General features: G+C 42.1%; 3 protein-coding genes across 3 annotated transcripts; 1 reads left to right on the top strand and 2 right to left on the bottom strand.

The window, feature by feature from the left end:
• Window positions 1-5,351: 5,351 nt before the first annotated feature.
• LOC102718630 (protein PHOSPHATE STARVATION RESPONSE 1-like) lies at window positions 5,352-11,406 on the bottom strand. Its single transcript, XM_040522160.1, is given in 9 exon segments — window positions 5,352-5,909; window positions 5,912-6,080; window positions 6,891-6,960; window positions 7,820-7,871; window positions 8,119-8,158; window positions 8,244-8,320; window positions 8,422-8,620; window positions 9,237-9,856; window positions 11,255-11,406. Coding segments are annotated over 8 exon segments (1,260 nt in total). The 5' UTR covers window positions 9,723-9,856; window positions 11,255-11,406; the 3' UTR covers window positions 5,352-5,742.
• Window positions 11,407-14,153: 2,747 nt separating this feature from the next.
• On the top strand, window positions 14,154-16,851 carry LOC102718344 (probable dolichyl pyrophosphate Man9GlcNAc2 alpha-1,3-glucosyltransferase). Its single transcript, XM_006649965.3, has 6 exons — window positions 14,154-14,604; window positions 14,708-14,903; window positions 15,015-15,122; window positions 15,630-15,791; window positions 15,993-16,245; window positions 16,332-16,851. Exons 1-6 carry the CDS (start codon window positions 14,204-14,206, stop codon window positions 16,769-16,771), a joined length of 1,560 nt encoding a protein of 519 aa, XP_006650028.1. The 5' UTR covers window positions 14,154-14,203; the 3' UTR covers window positions 16,772-16,851.
• Window positions 16,852-17,728: 877 nt separating this feature from the next.
• Window positions 17,729-22,849, bottom strand: LOC102712069 (leucine-rich repeat receptor protein kinase HPCA1). The gene is made up of 17 exons (XM_040522159.1): window positions 22,611-22,849; window positions 22,190-22,316; window positions 22,036-22,107; window positions 21,862-21,936; window positions 21,466-21,537; window positions 21,203-21,364; window positions 21,036-21,110; window positions 20,894-20,965; window positions 20,720-20,791; window positions 20,558-20,626; window positions 20,387-20,461; window positions 20,223-20,294; window positions 20,015-20,149; window positions 19,445-19,926; window positions 19,216-19,368; window positions 18,538-19,130; window positions 17,729-18,426 (listed from the first exon to the last, which is right to left on the bottom strand). The coding sequence occupies exons 1-17, from the start codon at window positions 22,744-22,746 to the stop codon at window positions 17,914-17,916; spliced, it is 2,955 nt and encodes a 984-aa protein (XP_040378093.1). The 5' UTR covers window positions 22,747-22,849; the 3' UTR covers window positions 17,729-17,913.
• Window positions 22,850-23,789: the final 940 nt, after the last annotated feature.

Raw genomic sequence — 23,789 nt, 5'->3', positions numbered from 1 at the left:
GTCTTTTGAGTTATATAGCCCGTTCTCATTCTCCAGCATTTTTTTTCAATTTCGAATTCTGTTGCCTTGTATTGGATGTGTGTTGGCATCTTGCAACTTCGTGAGTCGTGACGACGAACCTGTGTGTCTGTCCCAACATTTGTGGTCGGAGACTTGAGGGGTCCTTGATTGGCTTTTTCTGTGAAAAAGCCAAATGAAATATTTGCAAACAAAAAAAATTGTGGATGAAAATGTTAGATATGTATTCTTAGCAATCTAAAATCTAAAAGCTAAGGCTGAAAAATAATTTTTTATTAAAAAACCAAAATCAACTTTAGTTGAAAATTCCTTTTATATAAGTAAAAGCACAGGTGAAAAGACGTTGGTAACTTGGTATTTCAAGTGGGGAGTTAATAATCCTGACTGGATCACGTTTCCAAGTTCAGCTTTTGTAGAGTTGTCCAAAAATCGAGTTGTATTCCAATTTCAGCTACATTTCAATATAAATTTCGTCTCAGCAAACACGTTTGATCCCCGATATCGCAAATGCGGGTCAGCAGAAACGTCTGGTTTAGCCAGGTCAGCAGCGCCGGTGAGTGCCAGTTGTATACCAACAGCGCCGCTAAGTGCCAGTTGGATATTTCAGCTCATTTTGGTTCATTATCTTTGGCTCCTCAAGCGTGATGAGGTAAAAACCTAGCTTGACTTGGCTGTTAAAGAGTTTTATCTTTTTTATTATCTTTATAATTTTAAGTTTATTAATATATGTAATAATAAGCAGTAAAAACTCATGAAATATAGATAATTTAAAAGTGATTAAAGGACTGAATACTCGTTCAGAACCAAAAAATATGATGGCATGGTTTTTTTTGTGATGAAAGATGAAATGCTATCCGATTTGTTATAGCTATTTAATAGTCCAACAAAGAAATTAACTACTACAAAGTTGAAAATCTACTTAGAAAGATGATATAATAAACGTTTTATATATAAATTTGCAAAAAACATACTATTTGGCAGTTTGACAGCAATGCATGCAAAAGCCAAAGAATAAACTGGAAATAATCCAGTAAAAAGAATGCAACCTATGTTACTACAAATAAGTTGAATGAGTAGCTCATGATAGTATGATATGTGAGCTAAAAGATTAGCTTGGCTCGACTCATAATGGATACAAGTTCAAGCCAATTCAAATTGAGCTCGATACAAGCTGATCTATCCCACGACGTTTAAACCTTTTTCCACAGTTGAAAATCTACTCCATCTATTCTAAAACGTAATAATTTTTAGGATTTCAATCTTATACCAAAATATAACCATTTCTAATATCAACACTATTTGTTCCATTCATCACTTTTCATTCAATTTTTCTCATCTTATCTCCACATATCCTCTTACTCCCATAAACTCCTCATTTGTTAAGGGACATCATAGTCTTTTCTATCTAACTTTAATCTATGCTAAATAAACTAGAAATACTTATACTTTTTATAAAAATATATTGTTTAACAGTTAAAAAATATGCGCATAAAAATAAGAAAAAAAGATAGGAAAACTTTGCCAGCGAACACAGTTAGCCACCGTGGAGTCATGCTTATCCAATGGACCTCTCTTGCCCATGCATGGCTTCTACCCATGAGACATGCTGAAGTTAGGGATGAAAACAATCAGAGAACTGTCTTCCGTTTTCATTTTCATATAATTTTTTGGAAACAAAATGGTAGTTGAAAACGATAACAATATCGGTAGTGTTGGGCTTTTGGAAAAGGAACCTTCCGAAGTCAAAATTCATGTGAAAAACAAATGAACTGTAATAGTGTATATTCAACCATGCTTATGCAGGAATGCGTGACCAACTGCATCAACATCATGTCATTCATAGTATCTTGAGCACGTAAGGATATACCACAAATAATAAGTGTAACAACTAACAAAAACTCGATGATATGATAAACTGACAATAAGTTCGACAACCAATATACAACAGATAATAAACGAAGGAGGGAGGAGTGGCCGAGACGAGCACACACTGCGACCGATGGGGGCAAAAGAGCGGATTGGGTTCAGTCGTCAATGCTGGCTAGGACAGATCATGATGGATGCAGTTGGGAGTTGTGGCTTGGTGGGTTAGGGGGGTTAGGGTTAGCCACAACAAGGCTAATGTACCATGCCATTTTGGGTCTTTGGATATTTTTCAAAAAAAAAAAACATGCTACTAGACTGCTTTGTTGGAGTTATTTCGGGCATTTAGAAATTTTTCATAAATTTTCGTGATTACCGGCTCAATAAAGGATACCGACAAAATGATCGGAAAAAATGTGTTTCTATTTCTGGTAACATTTAGTGTTTCCATTTCCATTACCATGTGAAACGGTCAAAAATGATTTAGGACTTTCCGTACTATTTTCATCCCTAACTTACAGCCTTATCTTTTCGCTTCTGCTTATGCTTATAAGCCAAGATTTAAATTTTAACTTTAAATTTGGAGTTGATTTTGAATTTGTTTTAACGCAGTTTAATTTTTAGTCTTGGCTTTTAAATCATAAAGAACACATATATAATTCACAAATTATTTTTTATTTATAAATACGTCGTTTGTCTTTTTCCCTAAAATACTCAAAAAATCAACCCCTTACTATCCAAGTATTAACACAGCGAGATCAATAAGGCTAGGTTGTCCCCAAAACCAGGAGAGCCTATGCAGCCATGGACACTACACCACGCTGGTGAGTGGTCATGAAACTATTGGGCGTGGCTTGGAAAATAAACCGGACCATGAAGGCATGACGAGTATTTGCTCCACACGGGGCAGAGGAAGATAGTCATTGGTGCTTTGCTAGGCGACCGAGGTAGTAAGAATGTGTGTGGTTGTGTGGATGTGATGGCACCATGGATGTTTATCATGATTTCGCGAACTCATAACTCATCACAAGGGCATGTATGAAAAATAAATCCAAAGGAGAGGAACAATCTTGCCAAGATGCAGCTAACTACTCAGCTAAGGTCAATAACTCTCACGATCTTTTGCGCCTGCTATGCACCAAATGTTGGCTGTAATGTTGTAATAAGCACTATTAGAGAAAGATCAGTGGTACAAGTAGTTGCTAGCTCTATTTTTCTCCACATCATTGAGAGCTAACTTAGAAACAATACATACAACATGCTGATTATAAGAACAAGATCAATAGTACAAGTTGTTGCCTATTTTTCTCCAAATCACCATGAGCTTAGAGGCAATAGATACAACATGCTAACTGTAAGTTGGCTATACCCATCCTTTCTTACAACGGTCCATCAATTTAATATTTGCAAGAGTAAACCAAATGTTGTAATTAGTACTAACCTCTATCTCTGTAGTCATTTTGGTGTACCACAAATTAATCTACAGCCTAATCGATGACAGCAACTCAGCTAGATAGATAATTGGACATGGTTTTAGACAATAGACCAAATGGTTATAATGATTCAAATGCCACAACGTTTCAAAGGAGGAAGCACATGATCATACGGGCTTAGCCCCCCCACCCCCCCGGGCAAAATGCGTAAATTATTACCAAGGTTGGCTGCAGGTGTGTGCTTCTGCGTGAAAAGTGGTACTATCCTCATGTGATAGATTAGTGCATCGCTTCAGGTTCTCTCTTCAATTCTCTCCCTCCACATAGGAATAAGGTGAAATAGTATATTTTGCAGTTCACTGAGTTATCCTATTATACCTATAGATAGCAAGACAACTAGGTAGATGTGATGGTACCCAAGAATGATGCCCCGTGATTAACTCAGAGCTCATTACATGGGAAAATACGAAAAACATCCAAAAAAATTCTTTGAAAATGAAAAAATAAGGCAAGGGCTTACCTCATATATTAGTAGAGCAAAAGAAAATAAATAGGGGAAACAATGTGTAGATAACTGATATATCCTCTAATACCAATCACATGCTTCCTAGTTGTTGGATGTTTGTAAGTCGTCTTTAACCTCCAACCGATGCAAAGGCATGAGCAAGGTGTTGGATGGAAGAACGTACAGTGTACAAGGGCAGCATTTTATCTAGTCACAGTGCAACACTAGCGATGTTCCAAATTCTGGCAAGCAGGTTGGGTGGTATCAGTTGTTTTAGAGGGAGGTATAAAAAGGCGCAACCATCGGCATAGTCATCCTCTAATAACCTGTCAATCCACTGTTTGATAGGTAAGCACTCGTATTATGGGCAGGGCCTCCACTAGGGGGGTCACAGGGCCCTCGTACCAAATTTTCGAGGTAGCATGTACTATATTTTCTATGTAAATATTATTTCTGAATATAATTTAAATGTTTAACACAATAATTTATATATGCTTTATTATTATTATATAGTATGATAAGTGTCTACATTTAGTTTTGTACCGAGACCCTCAAAAGTCATGACCGGTCGTGTCTATGACTTCTAAAGATTAGCTTTGAAATCAGTGAGTTGCACCAAGAACCATAGATGACATGCTAATCTCTCAAATTACTATATAGACTCCAGAATCGGGAAACTCCACCAAATGTTTTCTTGAGCTCCTATCAATTGTATATGTTGATGTCCTTTCCAAGCTTTTAAACCCTTCATCTTCATTTTAACAAGCTTATTACGACTTATTTATACATCCAAGATATGATATTCCTTAGATCTCATGTTTTTATTCCGATTAATGGCACAAGTTAGAGATTCACATCCAATCTACTACATACACTATTGATGTTATGCTCATGTACATGTGCGTGCACAATAGCATATCTCCTCCCCCATCTAACAGGGATTTGAATCAAGTGCAGTTGGTAGTGTAAATCCATTGCCACCTATCGGATTCAAATCCAAGGGCTGAAATTCATGTGGGTACCAGGGTATTGATACTGATGCTAATAATCTAATATGTACAGTAGCTTAACTTGTCCTTGTAGGGACGGTATGTGATCTCAATCCGATTCCGAAACCATCCAGCGCTGCAATCAGCATCACCTACCTGCTGCCGTTCGGATGGGTGCCATTGCTGCATTGCACACTCGTTCGGTCGTGCCAATGGATGTACGGAAGCAGCAGACTCGTACCAGCTGCTACGCTGTTGCAGTTTTAGTTTGGAGCCCTTGTGCTTGAGCTTGAGGAGAAATTGCCGCAGCCCACGACTATTCGACTTGAAAGTTGAGAGCTTAAAACAGGTTCAGCTCAACCTTATAAGCATTGGTCCACATTCAATCCACATACCAGTGACTCTCGATATTCAGTACTCTCTTCGTTCATATTGTACTCTACTCTCTTTTTGTTCCATATCGTAAAACTTTGTAATCTTGTTTAAATTCATCCATTGATTAATATATTTATTTTATGTATTTGTCTAATTTATTAGTATCTATATAAATTTGAACAAAACTAAAAAATATTACATTGTCGAACACAGGGAAGTATCTAGTTCAATATCTTCTGTGCCACGAGGAGGAAGAAGAGTTCCATAGCCTTCTACAATTGACTCCCTGAAATAAAAATTCTAGCCCAGTAGATCTCAAGATCTCCTTATTTTGCTGTATCAGAGATAAATGAGTTATTTCTACTAATTTATACAATCGGACGCAAAACGGTTCCTCTTCTCCATTAGGCCTTTTTTTTATGTTCCTTCTAAATAGCCAGGTTTGGATCAGCACTAGAATTTCACATTTCACACTTAGATGTAACCAATTTTCTTTCACCAAGGATATGGGCAGGGCAGAACAGATACAATCCGAATGCCGTGGGCAAACTATCAAGATTCATATCACTCTACGGCGCTTCTCTTGGGAGAGCTCCGACCCATCAGTTGCAGTTGCTAGGGAATCAGGGAAGTCAGTTTCTTGAGTTTTCTGGTTGGCACCTACATTAGTAGAAAATTTTCCAAATTCTGCAAGGCCAGGGTGGTTGTCTCCTATTCTGTTTGGTCCAAGGCAGCATTACTGTCCTTGTCTACAGAATTGCTTGGTTCAGATGGAGTAGCTGCATCTCCTGATGATGGATCCTGCACCTTCTGTGTGCTGGATTTACATTGCTTTTCAAACATCTTCTGCAGATATTTCCCTTGTTCTTCGATTCGAAGCTGCAATTTCCTCTGGATCTGCAATTGAACAATCAAATGTGCTTCAGGTATGTGAATTTGATATAAGCATGCCATACCCCTGTATTATTAAGACCAGAGCAATCTTAGGTGCTGTTTATTTCCATAAGTCCTAGGACTAAAAATCAGTCCTACGACTAAAACATAAGTCTCTTTTAGTCATATCCTGTTTGTTTGGAGCGACTAAAAGGGGGCTAAAACCTCATTAAATAACCTACTCAATAGTACACACCACACACACATAGCTATAAAGGTTTAAAGTAGTAGAATAGGTGTACTATAGGCCTTTAGTCCCTTTTAGTACCTTCCTTAGAGACTTATGGATCTAAATAGTTTTAGTCCCTTTTAGTCCCTCCTGTTTAATAGTTTATGAGCTAAAAGGGACTAAAGTGAAGGGACTTATTCATAAGTCCCTCCAAACAAACAACCCCTTAGTTTCACATTTGTTTCCCCAAAAGTGCAGCAGCTAGCAACTGTGGCGTGCCTCTTCTATTTTCTCAAGGCTCCATCTAGAATGAGCCTATTTCAACTACCCCCTCTATCCTAAAATAATAACCACTTTGAATTCAAAATTTCCCAAAACAAGCGACCACTTTAGAGTACTATTTATCCCATTAACCACCTCTCACTCATTCAATTTTCTTCACATCCTATCCCCAACCACTCGTACTCCCGACCGATCCTCTGTAAGGGACATCGAGGTCATTTCTCTCCCCTCCCTCATATGGCTTTTAAGTGCCAAAATGATCACTTATTTTGGGACAGAGGGAATATATTTTAGAGCCACGGAACATTCTTATCAGCTAGTACCTCGAGTTGTTCATGAAGGCGCTTTTGAACTTCCATCTGAAGGCGCAGTGCTTCAGTAAGATCCATGCTCCTAATAAGCAAAACAGTATAGTGCAAGAGAATTTAGTACTGGTGACTGGGAAGAACATGCACTTTCTGATACAACAGAAAAATGAACACAAATACCAACATTCCCTCAATACTGCACCATGGTAATCCAACTACCAGAAAAAGTATTGCACAGATGCATTTACATTTAGAGTATAAATGACAAAAGCAAATTTTCTTATCTAGAAGGTAGATATCAGAGAATTATTTGCAGAAGCGTTTATTGCTTTTTTATTTCACTGCATTTAAGCACAGATTTAGACCAGTTTCGACGCAATTGACAACACACGCTTCTTTACATCATGAAACTGAATGCAAGCAAAAGGTCTTAGCATGGAAGACAACAGCATAAAAGCTATTATAATGCAAGTAAAACTTGCTTGCCGAAATATACTTCAACACTATTATGAAAAAAAAAATCCTCAAGCAGCAAACTGTAACTTAGAAAGCTGTACAGTAATAACCAAAAAAACAACCTTAAATCCTTGGCAATCATAGTAACCTCACTATAACTTCAAGTAAAAATGGTATATTTTCTATGCTGCCATAACTTACAAGAGCAAACTGCAGTTTTGAAACCATACGCTAGTAGGAGAATACTACACTTATTTTGAAATCATGGTAGTAAGTAAATCACAAGTATATATGTGTGGCCAACTTTTTCTCGAGACAATTATTGATTGTAGTCATTAATACAATCTGCCATATAGTCATGCCTAAGCTCCTGATCTGAGCTTTAATGCATGTTGATTGCTAAAAACATACAGTACCCTCCTAGTTAGCGCAATGTGAAGTGTACCAAAAACACAATGAAACAAGAGAACGGATGATGGACCACTCACGTTTTAAGGTCCAAAGATAACTCCTCAGTAGTTTTTCCTTCTTGTGCTGTACCTGCATGTTGAATTATGAAAAGGTTAGAATTGTGTTAACAGCTCACATAAACTAGAATATGGTTGCATGCGTTCTGTTTGCAACAAGGGATCCTTCCACCACAGAAGAATACGTTTTTACAATTAAATTCACAGCCCTTAGCCATTATCATGAAAATTGTACTCAAGCCATTGCCATGAAAAAATGTGTTCCAATATGTAAGAATATCTACAAATAAAATGAAAGAGAAAATCCACATAATATAAACCTTCTGATAGGTCCGGCTTGTATCGAGCTGTGCGGTACTTCTGCAGTAAAAACAAGTGCAGATAAGAAAGTCAAAACTAAAGTCTCCTTTGTGCAATTATACTATTCAGCGATGTTAAAAAAAACCTGCAGATGACTCTTGACATGATATATTGTCAAACCATCAACTTTCATAAGCTTGAGCACACCTTTTGGGGTAGCTTCTGAAGTTGTTTTTTAAAAAATTATTAGTCAATGTCAGACAGGGTTCATATATAATTATAAGAAAACTGTGTGAGGGATATTTACAACACCGAAGACATACTTTCACTACCGCCAAGCTTATTTACAGCATGGACAAAACATTCATGCAACTCTGGGGTCCACCTCATACGTTGTTTACTTGAAGAGGCATTACTGTTATTGGGAGGACTTGCGACAGGACAAATATCACCACTATGGGATGAGGTTGACTGATTGAAAGTGGGATGTGATGCAGCCGAGTTGGAAGCTTGGGCCATGGACTGCAACAAAAGAGATCCATGAACATTTAGCATTTTAACCATGTAGAAACAAAAAGGAGAGCATATCTATAGCATCAGGGATTAAAACTATTGTGCTAAAGTATGATGCAGCATACATTTCTTAGAATTTTCAGTGGCAGCCTAATGTCAAGAACACGTACAATTCATTACAGGATTTGCTAAATCAAAATATTTAATCTACCAAGAACACAATCCTATTCAACCAAGGAATAAGCATTGCTGTTGTACAGGTAATCACTTTAACAAGCAATATCTCACACAACTTTTAAGCTTTTGAGTTTCAATAAATTAATAGATAGTTACCCCCTTGTGTTCCAAATTCCAATAAGAAAAATAAAATACCACTCTGTGGTTATGGAATTATGTTGCTGGACAGGCAAAATTTCTCCAAATTCAACCACTAAATACAAAAGAGAAACCTGATTGGCCACATGGAAACGGTACCACTGTTACCAGTAGGGTTGATGTCAAAAGACTCAATATGTTACAATATTATAAACTTTTGCCAACATGTTAAAATAAACAGGAATATATCAAATTTTAAGGACACAAGAAGGGCTACAACTTTACTCTTTATGGTATTGCAATTGCATACCTTTGACTGGGAATCAGTAGCTGTTGCATCTAGAATATCTTTCCAGTCATCATCCATTATATCTGCCCACCATTCATTTTGTTTAGCAACATCAGATGTAATAGTAGACGTGCCGCTCTGGGTATGATTATCAGGGATAGTTATAGTATCCATGTAATCTGGCGCATCACTGACAGCAGGGAACCAGGTTGCCTCAGTGTGTCCTCCATGGGTATTATTATTACATAAAGACTGAAATACTTCGACATTTGATGACTGAGAAATAAAGGGAGCTGCCATAAATTGTCTCTCATGGCTAGAAACAGGATCAATTGGGTTACAATCGTATCCTAACATGGGTAAATATGGTGATCTGACAACACTGGCTCTTGGGTGCAAAGCCATAGAATCATTTGGCAGTTGCGCTGGCATCAGAATATTCTGGGTATTACGGGGTCTTGTGATATCTTTCATAAATTTTGGTAGAGTAGGCAAGGAGGATGACATCTCTCCAGAAATACTTGTTTTGCCTCAGATCAAACTTCCTCACTGCAAATAGTGTATAAAATTTGCTTCTTTCCCATAAAATGGTTTGAATGTCTTCCTACAGGTCAAACTCACTCAAGTGTCAATCCATCACTCTGTACATGATTAAGAAATGAAGAGTTAAAAGGGGGAACTTATTTTGAGGTCATGGAAGTAATGTAAGTGTAATGAACATATATAGACTTTAAATAATGTTTCACACATTTAAGCATGCTGGAAATAATCATGAATAAGCAGCAGTGTTGCTAGTGTCACGCGGATGACACACACAAAAAACCAAAAAACGGCTGTCATGACTAATGAAATGTATATTAGAAAATAGTCATCTAGGTGTAAACTTTTTGTATACTGGTGCATAACATATCACACGCCTAACTTTTCCTTCATCTCCCTTTCTTAACTTCTTCGTCTTCAACCTCTCAAATGGTAGATATCATTATGTAAAATATCATTTATTAGTACTACCAACCAGATGCTTTTAAAAATGTAAAAATGTAATACCCATCATGCTGATTCCAGATCCAGCTAAATTATAAAAATGCATCAAACTTTCCTTGAAGGTAGAAAGTGACACCCATCTTTTGGCTTTTGCTTATGCTTATAAGCCAAAATTTGAAATTTCAATCTTAACTTGGAGTAAATTTTGAGGTTTTTGTACTGAAGTTTATCTTAAAGCCTTGACTTTTAGATCGATATGAACATGTATATAAAAGTTTTATTCGCAAATTATTTTCTGTTTGCAAATATGTTGTTTGGTTTTTTCTTTTAGAAACCTAAAAGATGACATCCATACCTTTCTGCATAGCAAACCCGCATGCAGAACTCTGTGGAACAGGATGCCATAATGATGACCAGATGTGGTGGCAAAACGGGCCCCCAACCTTCTTCCTACCATCAAGAACAGAACGCTTACCTTAGACATTTTTGCCACACAGACACGCACATGCAATGTGTACTTCTTTATTTAATTTTATACTCCGCAATTTGTGTGCCATAGTCAACCAAGCCGCCCAATTTATCATGCATGCAGGATTAACTCACAGGATGGCAACAATGGCTAAGCACTACAATATCCTCAGCGCTGTAATAAACCCAACGGAGCAGGCAAACTGTACCTGCAAACAATCACAGCCACTCGTCCACTCCACAGTACCACTCTGCTGTGAAGCTTCCCCGGTTCGTACCCTACAGAATCAGCCCCATAATTCCCTGTACCACCATCACGCTACACCATCAAAACTCACGAGCATGCGTATACAGCCGGCTTCCCCCCACCCCCCCCCCCCCACCCCACACCAAACTCCCACCGTTACGTGTCGCGATCAAAACCCTAAACCGAAAAAAGAAAAAACCCCAAGCTTCTCCCCGGCTTTCGCGCTCGTCCAGTCCCTGTTCCATCGACTTCGGCCGGAACCGATCGCGACGGCGTGGACTGAGACGGGGGGAGAAGAGTATCGGTATCGGACGGGGGGGGGGGGGATTGATCAGCGTACCCTGGTCTGCGGCGAGAGCCGCGCGATCGGCGCGGCTTTTCTGGAGGCGACGGGGGAGCGGGGGAGAAGGGGAAATCTGGTTGTGTCGATCGCTTTTTTATTTTTTTTATTTATCTATCTATTGCGCCGCGGCGGTGAGGAGATGTGGGGGGGGGGGGGGGGGGGGGGGGGGAGAGAGAGGCTGCGGGAATGGAGGAGAGGGGAGGGGAGGAGAGATTGATCGAGATTTCGTGGGGAGGGTGGTAGAAGAACCTGGTGCGCAGCCCGGTGAGGCGCACCAGCGCCGCGTACTCCACCATGGAGGCTTTTCTTGTTCGGCTGTGTGCGGCCAACTTGGACGGCTGGCTCTTATAATAGGAATCTTTTCTTTTATCTTCTCCTGTTGCTTTTTTTCGTTTCTGCGAAATTATAAATTAAATTTTAAATGTAAAGTTGATTTTTGAGCTTTTATTGTAGCTTGTTTTAAAGTTGATTTTAGTTTTTTATCGTAGTTTATTTTTCAGTATCTGTTTTTAATTTGTTAAAAACATGTAGATAAAAATAATGAGGGTACATGAATATGAGTTACATGTTACATAATCTAAAACACAAATGAGGTATGTCACTCTGTCGGTGCTATGACTGAAACAACAGGGAACTCCTCAACCATATTTGGGCTGAAATTCAAATGACAGTTATACAGTGCAGTTAAACATTCAAGCAAGAACATGACCAATGCATAAGTATTTCTATGCACTACCAAACTACAGTTTTGGCAAGAAGCAATGCCAGTAGTAGAAAAGGCCCAAACATGATAAAACAGTGGGCCAGACCATAAATTTTGTCACAAAAATTAAAACACCTAAACCAGAATAAATTTATTCAATGGCTACAGGGACACTACTGAATAAAAATGAGAAGCAACCAACCCATCTTTTAGCCTCCGCTCATACTTATAAGACAAATTTTAAATTTTTAAACTTGAATTTGGAGTTGAATTTAGAATTTTTTTCACTATAGTTTATTTGTCAGTATTGGCTTTTAGATCGCTAAAACTACACATACAAAACTTTTATTCATAACATGTAGAGGAACAGATCTGTGTCAGATAATAGATCATGTATCCGAAGATTTAGTAATTGTTTGGTTGTATATCATAACCTCTCTAAGCTTGTCATAACTCAAGTTAGGTGTGAGTTTGGTTTTTATCACACTTGTAACAAGATTTTCTTCTAATATATAGGGTTCACATGTCAATGACACAATAAATTGTGGCAAGCTTATCAAGTGATAGCTAAAACGTAGCTTCATTTTTGCTAGTCAAACCTTAGACAAGTTGGCTAAAATATTGTGACAATCTTAGGTAAATTGAGTATGTCAACCAAACAACCCCTTAGTGCCACAGGAGAGGCACAATGGGCGTTTGAGATCTGGAGGCAAAGGGTAGTGTAGGGCTTGGTGCTCCGGTGAAGCGGATTCGGATGATACAAGGGAGCATGAAGCATTGAAGGTGATGGCTTCTCCGATAAACTCCAACGGGTTAAGATTTGAGGTTTGGGTATTTGGAAGTGGAATTTCTTTTAGGGACATATGTCTATGACAACGACCGAGAAGAGATGCCACTTGGAGTATGCTCAATTGTGGCTGTGGATTTGGATGATTGGAACTAGGGTTGTGATGAAGACGATAACAACGTCAAAGTTGAACTTTTATATCTACTGTTGACAATTTGTATTATTCAAAATTTTATATTGTTATTTATTTTGTCATTGTTCGAATATTAGATGTGGCGTACAATACGGTCACCGAGAATACCATGTAGCTAATATTGCATAGAAGAGAATTATTAGTTATGGACACAAGTATGAGATGGATGGAAGATAGTTAAGAGAATGACGGTTATTGAGTAGTTCATCCAAGTAAAAATAGGATTATCCTACTAGTATAGGTAAAGGTAAGGTTGTCTTGAGTATTGCTTGGAGGAGGGACAGATAGTATAAATACAAGATTTTCTAGGAGGGGAGAACATCGCAAAATCAACTCAAGACTTATACACCGCATACCACACGAAGACAAGTCACCATCAAATATAGGCTTAGCCGTCGACTACAAACATTGAATATAGCTTCCGAGTCCTCAACATGATAAGTTGGAAGGGCAGGTAGACAGTTGCTATACATTATACTTGGTGTGATTTTATATCGACTATAAACCATATAAATTAGATTTGGCTATTATACACTATAGGGACTTAAGTTCTTTCGAGTTGCATCTTTGCGACTATTTTCTACACCAGATGACCTTATATTCACTTAATACAGTAGTGAATAATACAAGTAGTTAAATAACTGTTACTTTAACCATGACATAATTTTACGTACTTACAAAAGATGAATAATACAAGTAGTCAAATAAATGTTTAAAATCAATAGAGTCCAACGTAAAAATTGTAGAGAGTACATAAAAAAGATTTTGTAATTTGAATCGCACATATTATGATCTAAGTTGAATAAAAATATAGAGATTTTGGCACATGTAAAATAACCCTAGACACATGTTCACGAGTTTCACAAAAGCACACTATTAACTAATTTGACTTTGGTGCTATATTAAAATAAAATAAAATAATTAATATTAAGTGACGGTAACTTGCACATAATGTGTTAAAGAACTTATATCTCTAAGATAGTTTTATATGTACTTCGATAACTCATATTCGGTCCAAAATAATACTCTTCTCTGTTACGTGATTTTTTAAAACCCAGTCATAATATATGTGGTTTCGTTGAATTTACTGAGTTATCTCTTTCAAACTTAAAAAATAAACAGTGTTTGTTTTTCGAAAGGTTTCGCTTTACAGGATACATGATTTGATCCGTAGTTCCGTACCAGATTGCGGAGAAAACAAACCTACCCCAAATTCTCCAAACATTTGAACCAGCAGTTCGAGATCCGCGAGAGGGGAACCAGATGGCGAAGCCGAAGAAGCCGCGGACCACGGCCCCAGATCCGCCCACCGGCGATGCTCGCCTCCCATGGCACCCGCCGGCGCCGCCTGTCGCCACCGGGCTCCTCATCTCCCTCGCCGCCCTCCTCGTCCGCGTGCTCATCTCCGTCGGCCCCTACTCCGGCCAGGGCGTGGCGCCCAAGTTCGGCGACTACGAGGCCCAGCGACACTGGATGGAGCTCACCCTCCACCTCCCCTCCTCCGACTGGTACCGCAACACCTCCGACAACGACCTCGCCTACTGGGGCCTCGACTACCCGCCCCTCTCCGCCTACCAGAGCCGCCTCCATGGCCTCCTGCTGAACTCATCGCTCCCCGACGCAGTCGCACTCCGCTCCTCTCGCGGCTTCGAGTCCCCGGAATCGTAAGTTCCTTTCGCGATTTACTAGCTTCGCTGCTTATGACAATGCAGAATTGTGCGTGTTGATGCGTCGCTGAAACCCTTCTTCGGTGTTTGCTTCAATCAGGAAGCTTCTGATGCGCTGGACGGTGCTGTCGTCCGATCTGGTGGTGTTCTTCCCGGCGGCGCTGTGGTTCGTGTGGGCATACTTTAAGCATGGGGTTGGTGGAACTGGAGAGGAGGGAGCGGCGGGTTGGACGTGGTTGCTTGCCATTTGCCTGATTAACCCATGTTTAGTATTGATCGATCACGGCCATTTTCAGGTTGGAATAGTACTGACAAGGAAAACTTGTGTTTATTGGAGTGGGGCTATAATGCAGAGATTATCTCAGAGTATTTCATCCATTCGCTGATAAGCAGCTATTTTGTTTCAGTATAATTGCATCAGCCTTGGGTTGACGCTTGGAGCTATTGCGGGTGTTTTTTCAAGGCACGAGCTTGTTGCTGCTGCGCTCTTCAGTCTTTCGATCAATCACAAGCAGGTTTCCTCGTTTACCTGGAGAATTACTTTCTAATTCTTATGTTGTATGACCAAATATGAAAATTTATATTTCCTAATTCCTACATAATGCCTTGTCATGCAAACCCACACTAGCTTCACCTAAAAATTGTTCCCCGTAAATGGCAATGTCACTATGACAGTGCACGGTACCAATGATTCAAGGGTGCTTAGTGATTGGAGACCTCAAGGATACACAATGCTGGTTGTAATATATCTCCTGAAATTGCAATAGAGCAGTAAACAATAATGAGGCATGCGTATAGTGTTGCTGGCTTGCTGCAATACTAATTGCTAGAGAGATGGATATGCAAGGTGCCACCTGCCACTTTGTTGGCAAATAGAGTAAGATATGATGGATCAACAACCAATCTAATAAGTGAACTACAATCTAATATGATTTCTTTGTGACACTTCATTAGTACTGTTATCTGCCATATTGAATAAATGTGAAAGTTATTATTAGGTTCTTATATGTTATATGTTGCAGATGAGCCTGTATTTTGCACCTGCTTTTTTTGGGCATCTTCTGGGAAAATGTATGAAGCGAAAGTATCCAATTGTTGAGGTCATGAAACTTGGTTTTGTTGTACTGGGAACATTTGCTCTTGTTTGGTGGCCATTTTTTCATTCTTATGAGGCTGCTATGCAGGTATTGGTATACGTATCATCCTTGTTACAATTTTCTATTTTTATTTCCAAGCAAGCAGCATTCTGTAGTTTATAAAATAACTGTGATCTATAGCATTTTCCTTGAGCTATTGCTAATCCTTCATACATTTTTTTTTTCATATGGCTGTCTTAGTTCATAGCCTGTTAAGTTATTCTAATCTTGTTAGGCGTGTCTTTTTAGGTGATCTCTCGATTAGCTCCATTCGAGAGAGGCATATACGAGGACTATGTTGCCAATTTTTGGTGTAGCACTTCAGTCCTTATCAAGTGGAAGAGGCTGTTTGCAATAAAACCCCTGAAACTCATGAGTCTTTCTGCCACCATCTTGGCTTTCCTGCCTTCATTTGTTCAGCAAGTCAGATCACCAAGTAATATTGGCTTTCTTTATTCTCTATTGAACAGCTCAATTTCGTTCTACTTATTCTCATACCAAGGTATGTTCAACCTTGCTAAGTTGAGTGGTTCTGATTTTATTGTAGATATATAATGTTTCATCTGTCTCATTTTTACCTGTTTGCAGTGCATGAGAAATCAATTTTGCTTCCTCTTTTGCCTGCAAGCCTTTTAGTACTAGAAGAACCTCAGTTGTATGGATGGTTCATGTACTTTGCCCTTTTCTCAATGTACCCACTTATCTGCCGTGATCAGCTTCTTCTACAATATATAGCCATTCTTGGTCTCTACGGTCTTATTTACTACTCACCTGGTGGGAGCTACAAAAAGGGGGTGAACATTCCATCTGGAGCCAAGGCAGTTATGAGTCTGACATTGTTGTGCTCATTGTTACTCCAAATTATATACCTGCGAATAGAGCCCCCCAAGAGGTGGCCTTTCCTCTTTGATGCGCTGATAATGTTCATTTGTTTTTCACAATTCGTCATTCTAACACTGTACAGCAATTATAAGCAATGGATGTTGGATTCCCATTCCAGATCGATACGTAGGAAGAAGGATGTATGATCCAAAATTTTGAAAGCTAATGTAACATTGTGTGTTCTCTCTTGTAATGAAACTGATTCATTTTTTATTGAAAGGATGAATGTGTTTATACACATGTAGGACACAAATGATAGTAATTGCTGTGTGATTTACCACATGATCACTAGAAATCAGAATTCAGACCATGCAGACGAGGGAAATCAATTTCAGTTGGAATCGAATGAATTTGATATAATCGGGGTGAAATTGTTCGAAAGGGTCGAACATAATTTCGAATTTAGGTTAAATCCCTATGAAATTTAACTGTAAGGTCATGTTTAGGAGAGCATCTAGCAACTGCAGTTTCTCATATAATCTATAGAAGCTAGAACTTCTTCCAAACAACACTTAGATTATGTTAAAGAATTCGGAGATGAATTAGAAGCCAGAAAATAAACTAAGGAGCCACAAACTAGGAAACCAGCTTTTTTTTAGATTTTGAGAAGCTGGTTTCTCATCGGTTGTTGCTGTTCAAGATCTTAAAACTCCTCCAAAGTCTCTCACACTATCTCCAGCCAGGGTAGTGGAGTGTGGCCATGGCGGGAGACTGGCAGTGGTAGGAGATACGAGAAGGCTGGAATGGAACTTTCAATACTATTTAATGCTATTTTCCAGTACTGACATTATGTTTTTGTTCTGATGACTGGTTCTTATGTCATCTCTGTCCGTGAAAATCTTGCAGCCCTACCTTTTGCTTTTGCTATATTTAATTTTAAATTTAAAGTAAATTTTAGGTTTCTCATCGTAATTTATTTTTTAGCATTTGTTTTTAGATTGCTGAAAGCATGTTCATAAAATTCTATTCATATTTTTTTCATTTAAAATAACGTTTGGTTTTTTTCTTAAAAAAAGACAAACAATCACCTTTGTGAATTGTCCTTCTGGTCTTGGCCGATTTGGTGGCTTTCATTGATACAGCTAGCACAGAGGAAAATAGCATCTTTCATGATGCTTCTAACAATATATATTAGAAAATCACCATCCAAAATCACTCTTAAGAGAGTGTCAATGTACGAACCACATAAAATGAAAATTTCGTCGGATCTCTACATATTCGATAATCCACTTGGTGAGGAGGAAGAAAAGGTCGACCAAAAACAGAATCCCAATCCGGCTATCTTCTACTACTTGGGTTCGATCTTGGATTGGAAGGAATATCCTCCGCTGTAGTCAAACGAGTCGGTGCTCATGTCCTTGTCCTTCTTCGGGAGAGGATCATTGTAAGGATGGCGAGGAGCGCCCTTGGTGACGTCGAACTCCGTCGCGGACGTCGAGGCCGACGTGGAGGAGCTGCTCAGCCCCTCGCTCTGCAGCATCATCTCGATCTCCTTGACGACCTCGCTCATCGACGGCCGCGCCCCGGCGACCTCCTCGACGCACCGGAGCGCCAGCTGGACGAACTTGCTGAACGCGGCCAGGTGGTTGGTGTTCATGATCCTGGCGTCTATCATGTCCCTGATGCCGCAGAACTCGGTGTCGCCGGCGTCGAACGCCCGCTTCACCTCCCGGACGATGTACTTCCCCTTCTCGATCGGCTGCTTGGCGATGATCAGCTCGAGCATGACCACACCGAAGCTGTATACGTCGCTCTTCTCGGTCAGCTGTTGGGACATGTAGTACTCAGGATCCAGGTAACCCTGCAAGTAGGGGAGAGGGAGAACACAGCCCACAGCAAGTCAGATCTCTCGAGCAGCCATCGCCGGCGACGACGGATGCAGCATGGAACGGTTGGGCGTGGTGTAATTTACCAGTGTTCCTTTCACTTGGGTGCTGACGTGGCCCCTCTCGGTGTCGGACACGAGCTTGGAGAGGCCGAAGTCGGCGACCTTGGCGGTGAGGTGCTCGTCCATGAGGATGTTGCTGGACTTGACGTCCCTGTGGATGATGGGCGGGTCGGCGAGCTCGTGGAGGTAGGCCAGCCCGCGCGCCGCGCCGAGCGCCACGCGCAGCCGCTTCTTCCAGTCGAGGTGCAGGCCGCTCTTCCCGGAGAGGCCATCGCGGAGCGTGCCGGCGGACATGAACTCGTAGACGAGCATCTGCTCGCCCTGCTCGAAGCAGAAGCCGACGAGGCCGACGAGGTTCTTGTGGTGGACGCGGGAGAGCAGCTCGATCTCCGTCTTGAACTCGTGCCCGCCCTGCGTCGAGCCCTGCTGCGCCCTCTTGATGGCGATGAACTGCCCCGTCGGCAGCATCCCCCTGTACACCTTGCCGTACCCTCCGTACCCGAGCTCGTTCGCCTCCGCGAAGTTGTTGGTGCTCCGCTTCAGCTCCTCGTACGAGAACCACCTCGCCCCCTTCAGCCGCGGCGCGCCGCCCCTCTCCTCGCTCCTCGCCCACGACGCTGCAAGGAATGCACCCACAAGGTGTCAGCCAGCGCGTCACCGCCGCCGCCGCTGCCAGAACGGACATGTCAGGGTGGCCAGTACCAAACGGCCCGCCGAGCTCCTCCCTCGCCTTCTGCGCGCGCCGCCGCTGCACGAGCGCGTACACGGCGGCACCGACGAGCGCGACGACCAGGACGCCACAGCCGACCGCGATCCCGATGATGGCGCTCCTGCTCTTCGACGACGACCGGTCCTCTGCACCGCAACACCGGTCGGTTTGGTAACGATCGGGCTGAAACAATGTCTGAATCCGTTCAGTCCATGGGCTGACCTGGGAACGGGTAGGGCGAGGCGATGAAGTAGTAGGGGCCGAACTCCCTGGGCGGCTTGAAGGTCTGGTTGCTGAGGTCGAAGCCGATGCGCATGACCTCGGAGCGGTTGAAGTAGGCGCCGGCGGAGGGGAAGAGCTTGACCTGGACCTGCATGTAGGAGTCCGCGTTGAAGAAGGGGTCCTGCAGGAAGACGGAGCCCGGGGTGAGGCCCAGCTTGGTCCACAGCCGGCTCTCCAGCTCCTGGAACGCCGTGCCGTTGGTCACGTCGCCGAAGAAGGGCGCCCGGAAGTACATGACGCCCTGGTACGGGTACGCGCACGCGCAGCTCTGCGGGCTCAGGCTCTGCCCCGCCGCCGCGTTGCACGCCCCGGAGAAGCACTTCACCAGGCTCGTCGAGTACGCCGCCGCCGCCGCCGCGCGCTGCGTCGCGTTGCAGTACTGCGTGTTCGGCAGCTGGTTGCACACCGGGTTGCCGGCCAGCCTGATCGACGCCCGAGACGTGCCGAGAGAGGTTTTAGCAGCAAATTGTTGGAGCAAAGGACGCACACATCGGCGCACTCGGGACTCACGAGAGGGTGCCGTTGTAGCTGGCGGTGACCGTGAAGGAGGAGAGCTCGTTGTCCTTGAAGCTGACGATGCTCAGCTCGCTGCTGATGCTCTTGCCCATGTCCAGGGTGCCGTTGAACGCGTTGCCGTCCAGGATCCTGCAGCGAATGGTGGGTTTCAGAGTGGGGTTTGAGGCCATTGCTGCCAAGCTAGTTTGTTCCGTGAGCTTACACTTGCTGCAGCTGTGGGCTGCTGAATAGCCTTATTGGCACGGAGCCGTAAAGCCTCCCGGATTGTATGATCCTTGATGCACACCACAGAGATTATCATGTCAGGTTTGGTTTATGTCATGCGTGAGCATGTTCTGAAAGCTGAAACGACTGGAGAACACTTACAGAGCTGAGAGCTGTGGCAGCCTCCAAAACCATTGTGGACTGGGAGAAGGGTCGAACGTGTTGTTGCTCAGATCCCTGTGTGGTAAAGTTGGACAGAGATTCAGGTCAAACTTGACTGGTGGTATGTTTTTAAGTTGGAAGAAGAAATGTTGTACAGTGCTAGTTTCTTACACATAATTGAGTTGGGTCATCTGCGATAGATCAGGCAATGGGCCGGTAAGCTGGTTATTGGCTAAGTTGCTGAAACATCACAATAGATTGCTGTGTGATTATTCCAGTATGCAAGTGCACTGGAACTGTCAATTGTATCTATGCGGTTACTGAACAACTTACAGCTCGTTTACTTTGGTGAGGTTATTCAGATTCTCTGGAACTGGCCCTGAGAGGGAATTTCTATCAAGCCGGCTGTTCAAACAACAGAGTAATGGAATATTTTATAAAATCCAATATAACAAAGAAATTTTTGCTTAGTTTCATGTGTAGCATTTTGTATGGATGAAAACTTACACAACTTCAAGTGTACTGACAAGCCCAAGAGAGTCTGGGATATTACCAGTGAATTTGTTCCCATCAAAAAGCCTGCATCAAAACTTGTACGGTGTTAACTGAATTGCAAACTAAATCAAGAAGCAGGACGTCAGTAACTTACAAATGGATCAGCGTCATCTCAGGACTGAAGAGGGCATCTGGGATTGAACCAGATAATTGGTTCTTGTTGAAGTGGCTACAGAGAACCAGAATAACATGATCAGTGGTACATTCCATTTAGTATGACCTCTTAAGGAATAGGAATGAACAAACTTCTTAGGAACCTACAAGTGTTTGGTTTTGAGAAGCTTGTCTAGACCCATTCCACCGTTTGTCGAGATCGGTAAGGGACCTGTCAATTGATTATCGGCGATATCAAACCAATAGAGGTTGGAAAGATTGCCCAGAGAAGCTGGTATTTTTCCAGAGAACTGATTTGAGTTCAATGCCCTGGAAGACAATTGATGTCAGTTTTTGTCTGAACAAACTAAATTGCAGAAACACAATTGCACAATCTAGTTGTAATTGCTAAACCAGTATCCAAGTCTTACATGTATGACAGTTTTGGCAGAGTCCCTAGCTCATCAGGGATGGTGCCATGAAAACTGCAACCGGCCAGAATCCTGCAAAACATGCAGCACATGAACATGCCAGCTTCTCAGGAGGCAGAAAACTTAAGTTTGGAATTGATTCTGAGGGTTTTTCTATCTTAGTTTATTTTCAAGTATTTGCTTTTAGACCACTAAGAGCACGTATTAAAAATTGAGCAATTTTACATTCAAGGTACTAGAAGTACCAAAATATTTTGGTACGTCTTAGTACCTACTCAAGGACCGTAAAATTACTCTCAAAAGTTTTACCCATAAGTTATTTTTTAATGGTTTTGGTTATGCTTATAAACAGCAAAACAATGATGATAGATTAATAACAGACTTTTCAGAACTTACAAGGTGGTAAGCTGCTTCAAGTTTCCGATGTTCGGAGTGAGCACACCGCCAAGGTCCTTATTAAATGACAAGTCCCTGCACACACGAAGTTCTCTCATGATTCACCGTTGCAAGCCTAAAAGCACAAAAGTTTTCAGGAAAGATCAATCTTGATGTATGTACTCTGCTACATACAGGGATTGCAGCTCAGTCAGTTGCCCTATGTCAGCAGCTAGAACTCCCTTGATGCCCATGGTAGAGATCTTACTGAAACAGTCGCGTTGCATGCAGTGAGTAGAGCAAAGCGTGCAATGGAAACACGCAGAGTTAATAGAAGCAGAGCACTTACATGGAGATCACTCTGCTGTTGCTGCATACCACCCCATCCCACGGCGCATCGCCGCATGGATCGTCAGACTGCCCCCAGGTTGGCGGCGCGTTCTGCCACTGATCCATCAGCGCGCGGAGAACAGATGCTGCAAACCAACTCCATGGCTCATTTCTTTACTCCAGGTAAAGATATCACATAACATAATTAACAAGATCAGAATTACAGAGCAGCAACAAGCTTCATAAACAAGGTTATCCCACTCCTTCAGGATTGGACAATCATGGAGACACGCCTGCTGCTATTTTTCCTTCCAATCCCAATCATCGAAGAATCGCAAACTAGGTTTGCATGCATACAGACATCGCCCCTCAATAGTTCCAAACTGAAAAACAAAACGATCTTAACACTAGATGATGAGCGGTTGAATCATGGCACTCACTGTCCTGGCTATCCGTCACGCCATGGCTCGCACGGACACACACCGAGAGCAGCAGCACGAAGCCGAGAGCCACCCGTCGCATCCTCGCACAGCCTCCAGGCGCCGCCGCCGCCGCCGCCGCCGTCGCTGCCTCCATGCATGCAGACGACACGAACTGCGTGCAACGGTGCGAGCTCGCTAGCTGCTACCGGAGGTGCGGTTTTAGGTCGCCCCGGTCGCTCAGAAAAAAAAAAAAAGAGCTATGGCTATATCTAGATCGGCAGGCACAGCGCCAAGGCAACCACCGGCACCACAACCGCATGGCATGATGCGCCTCATGATGGGACGGGCATTCAAGAAGCCGGCATGATAAGCTTGGAGGTTAGAGAGAGAGAGGGAGAGAGAGAGAGAGAGGGAGAGATGCACACAGCGACAGAGTGAGACAGAGAGAGAGAAGACCAGGAGGACGACTTGACTTGGAAGCAATGCAAGCTCCCGGCCGGGCCGGCGCCACACCACACTAGCTAAGCACGCCGAGGTGCATGGTGTGCTCGCGCGCGCGAGGAAGCCACCGCGCGAGGGGTCAAAAGGAGGGATCGATCGAGGAGGAAGAGGACACGCCCCGCGGCCCTCATCAACATACCCCTCGCTCCACGGCAAGTCCTCGATCCCCTGTACCGTGGCAGCGACGTACGTCGTAGACAGTGCTACTGCTAGCGCCTGGTGGTGGACTGGTGGTTCGCGGTGCCTAAAGGAAAACAAAGTTTGCCAAGAAAAAGAAATGGTTTGTTTAGTGATGATGATGATGGGGATGAGCTTAGTGCTGATGGGGGAGTGTGATCCAAGGTACGTCGAGGGTGGACAATTTGGTGGGGATTAAACAACATTATGTCCATGATCAAGTGCTAGAATAGCTTTGGCATGCACAGGGAGAAAAAGGTTTGTGGGTAGACAGATTGACAGAAGGAAATGAATGTTGTTTGGATGTTTTTTACGTTGGCCCTTAGAACAGGAAAAAACAAACGATATATTTGTAAATAAACATTAATTTGTGAATAATATATATATATATATATATTCTTATTGATATAAAAGATAAGGCTAGAAAATAAATTGTGATTGAAACCCCAAATCAACTTCAAATTTAACGGTAAAAATTTAAAATTTGACTTATAAGCATAAGTAAAATAAAAGATGGGT

Source organism: Oryza brachyantha, chromosome 3 (genome assembly GCF_000231095.2).
Source record: "Oryza brachyantha chromosome 3, ObraRS2, whole genome shotgun sequence".
Classification (NCBI taxonomy): Eukaryota; Viridiplantae; Streptophyta; class Magnoliopsida; order Poales; family Poaceae; genus Oryza; species Oryza brachyantha.
Note: the sequence above shows the minus strand (reverse complement) of the source record. Positions and strands in the feature narration are given on the sequence as shown.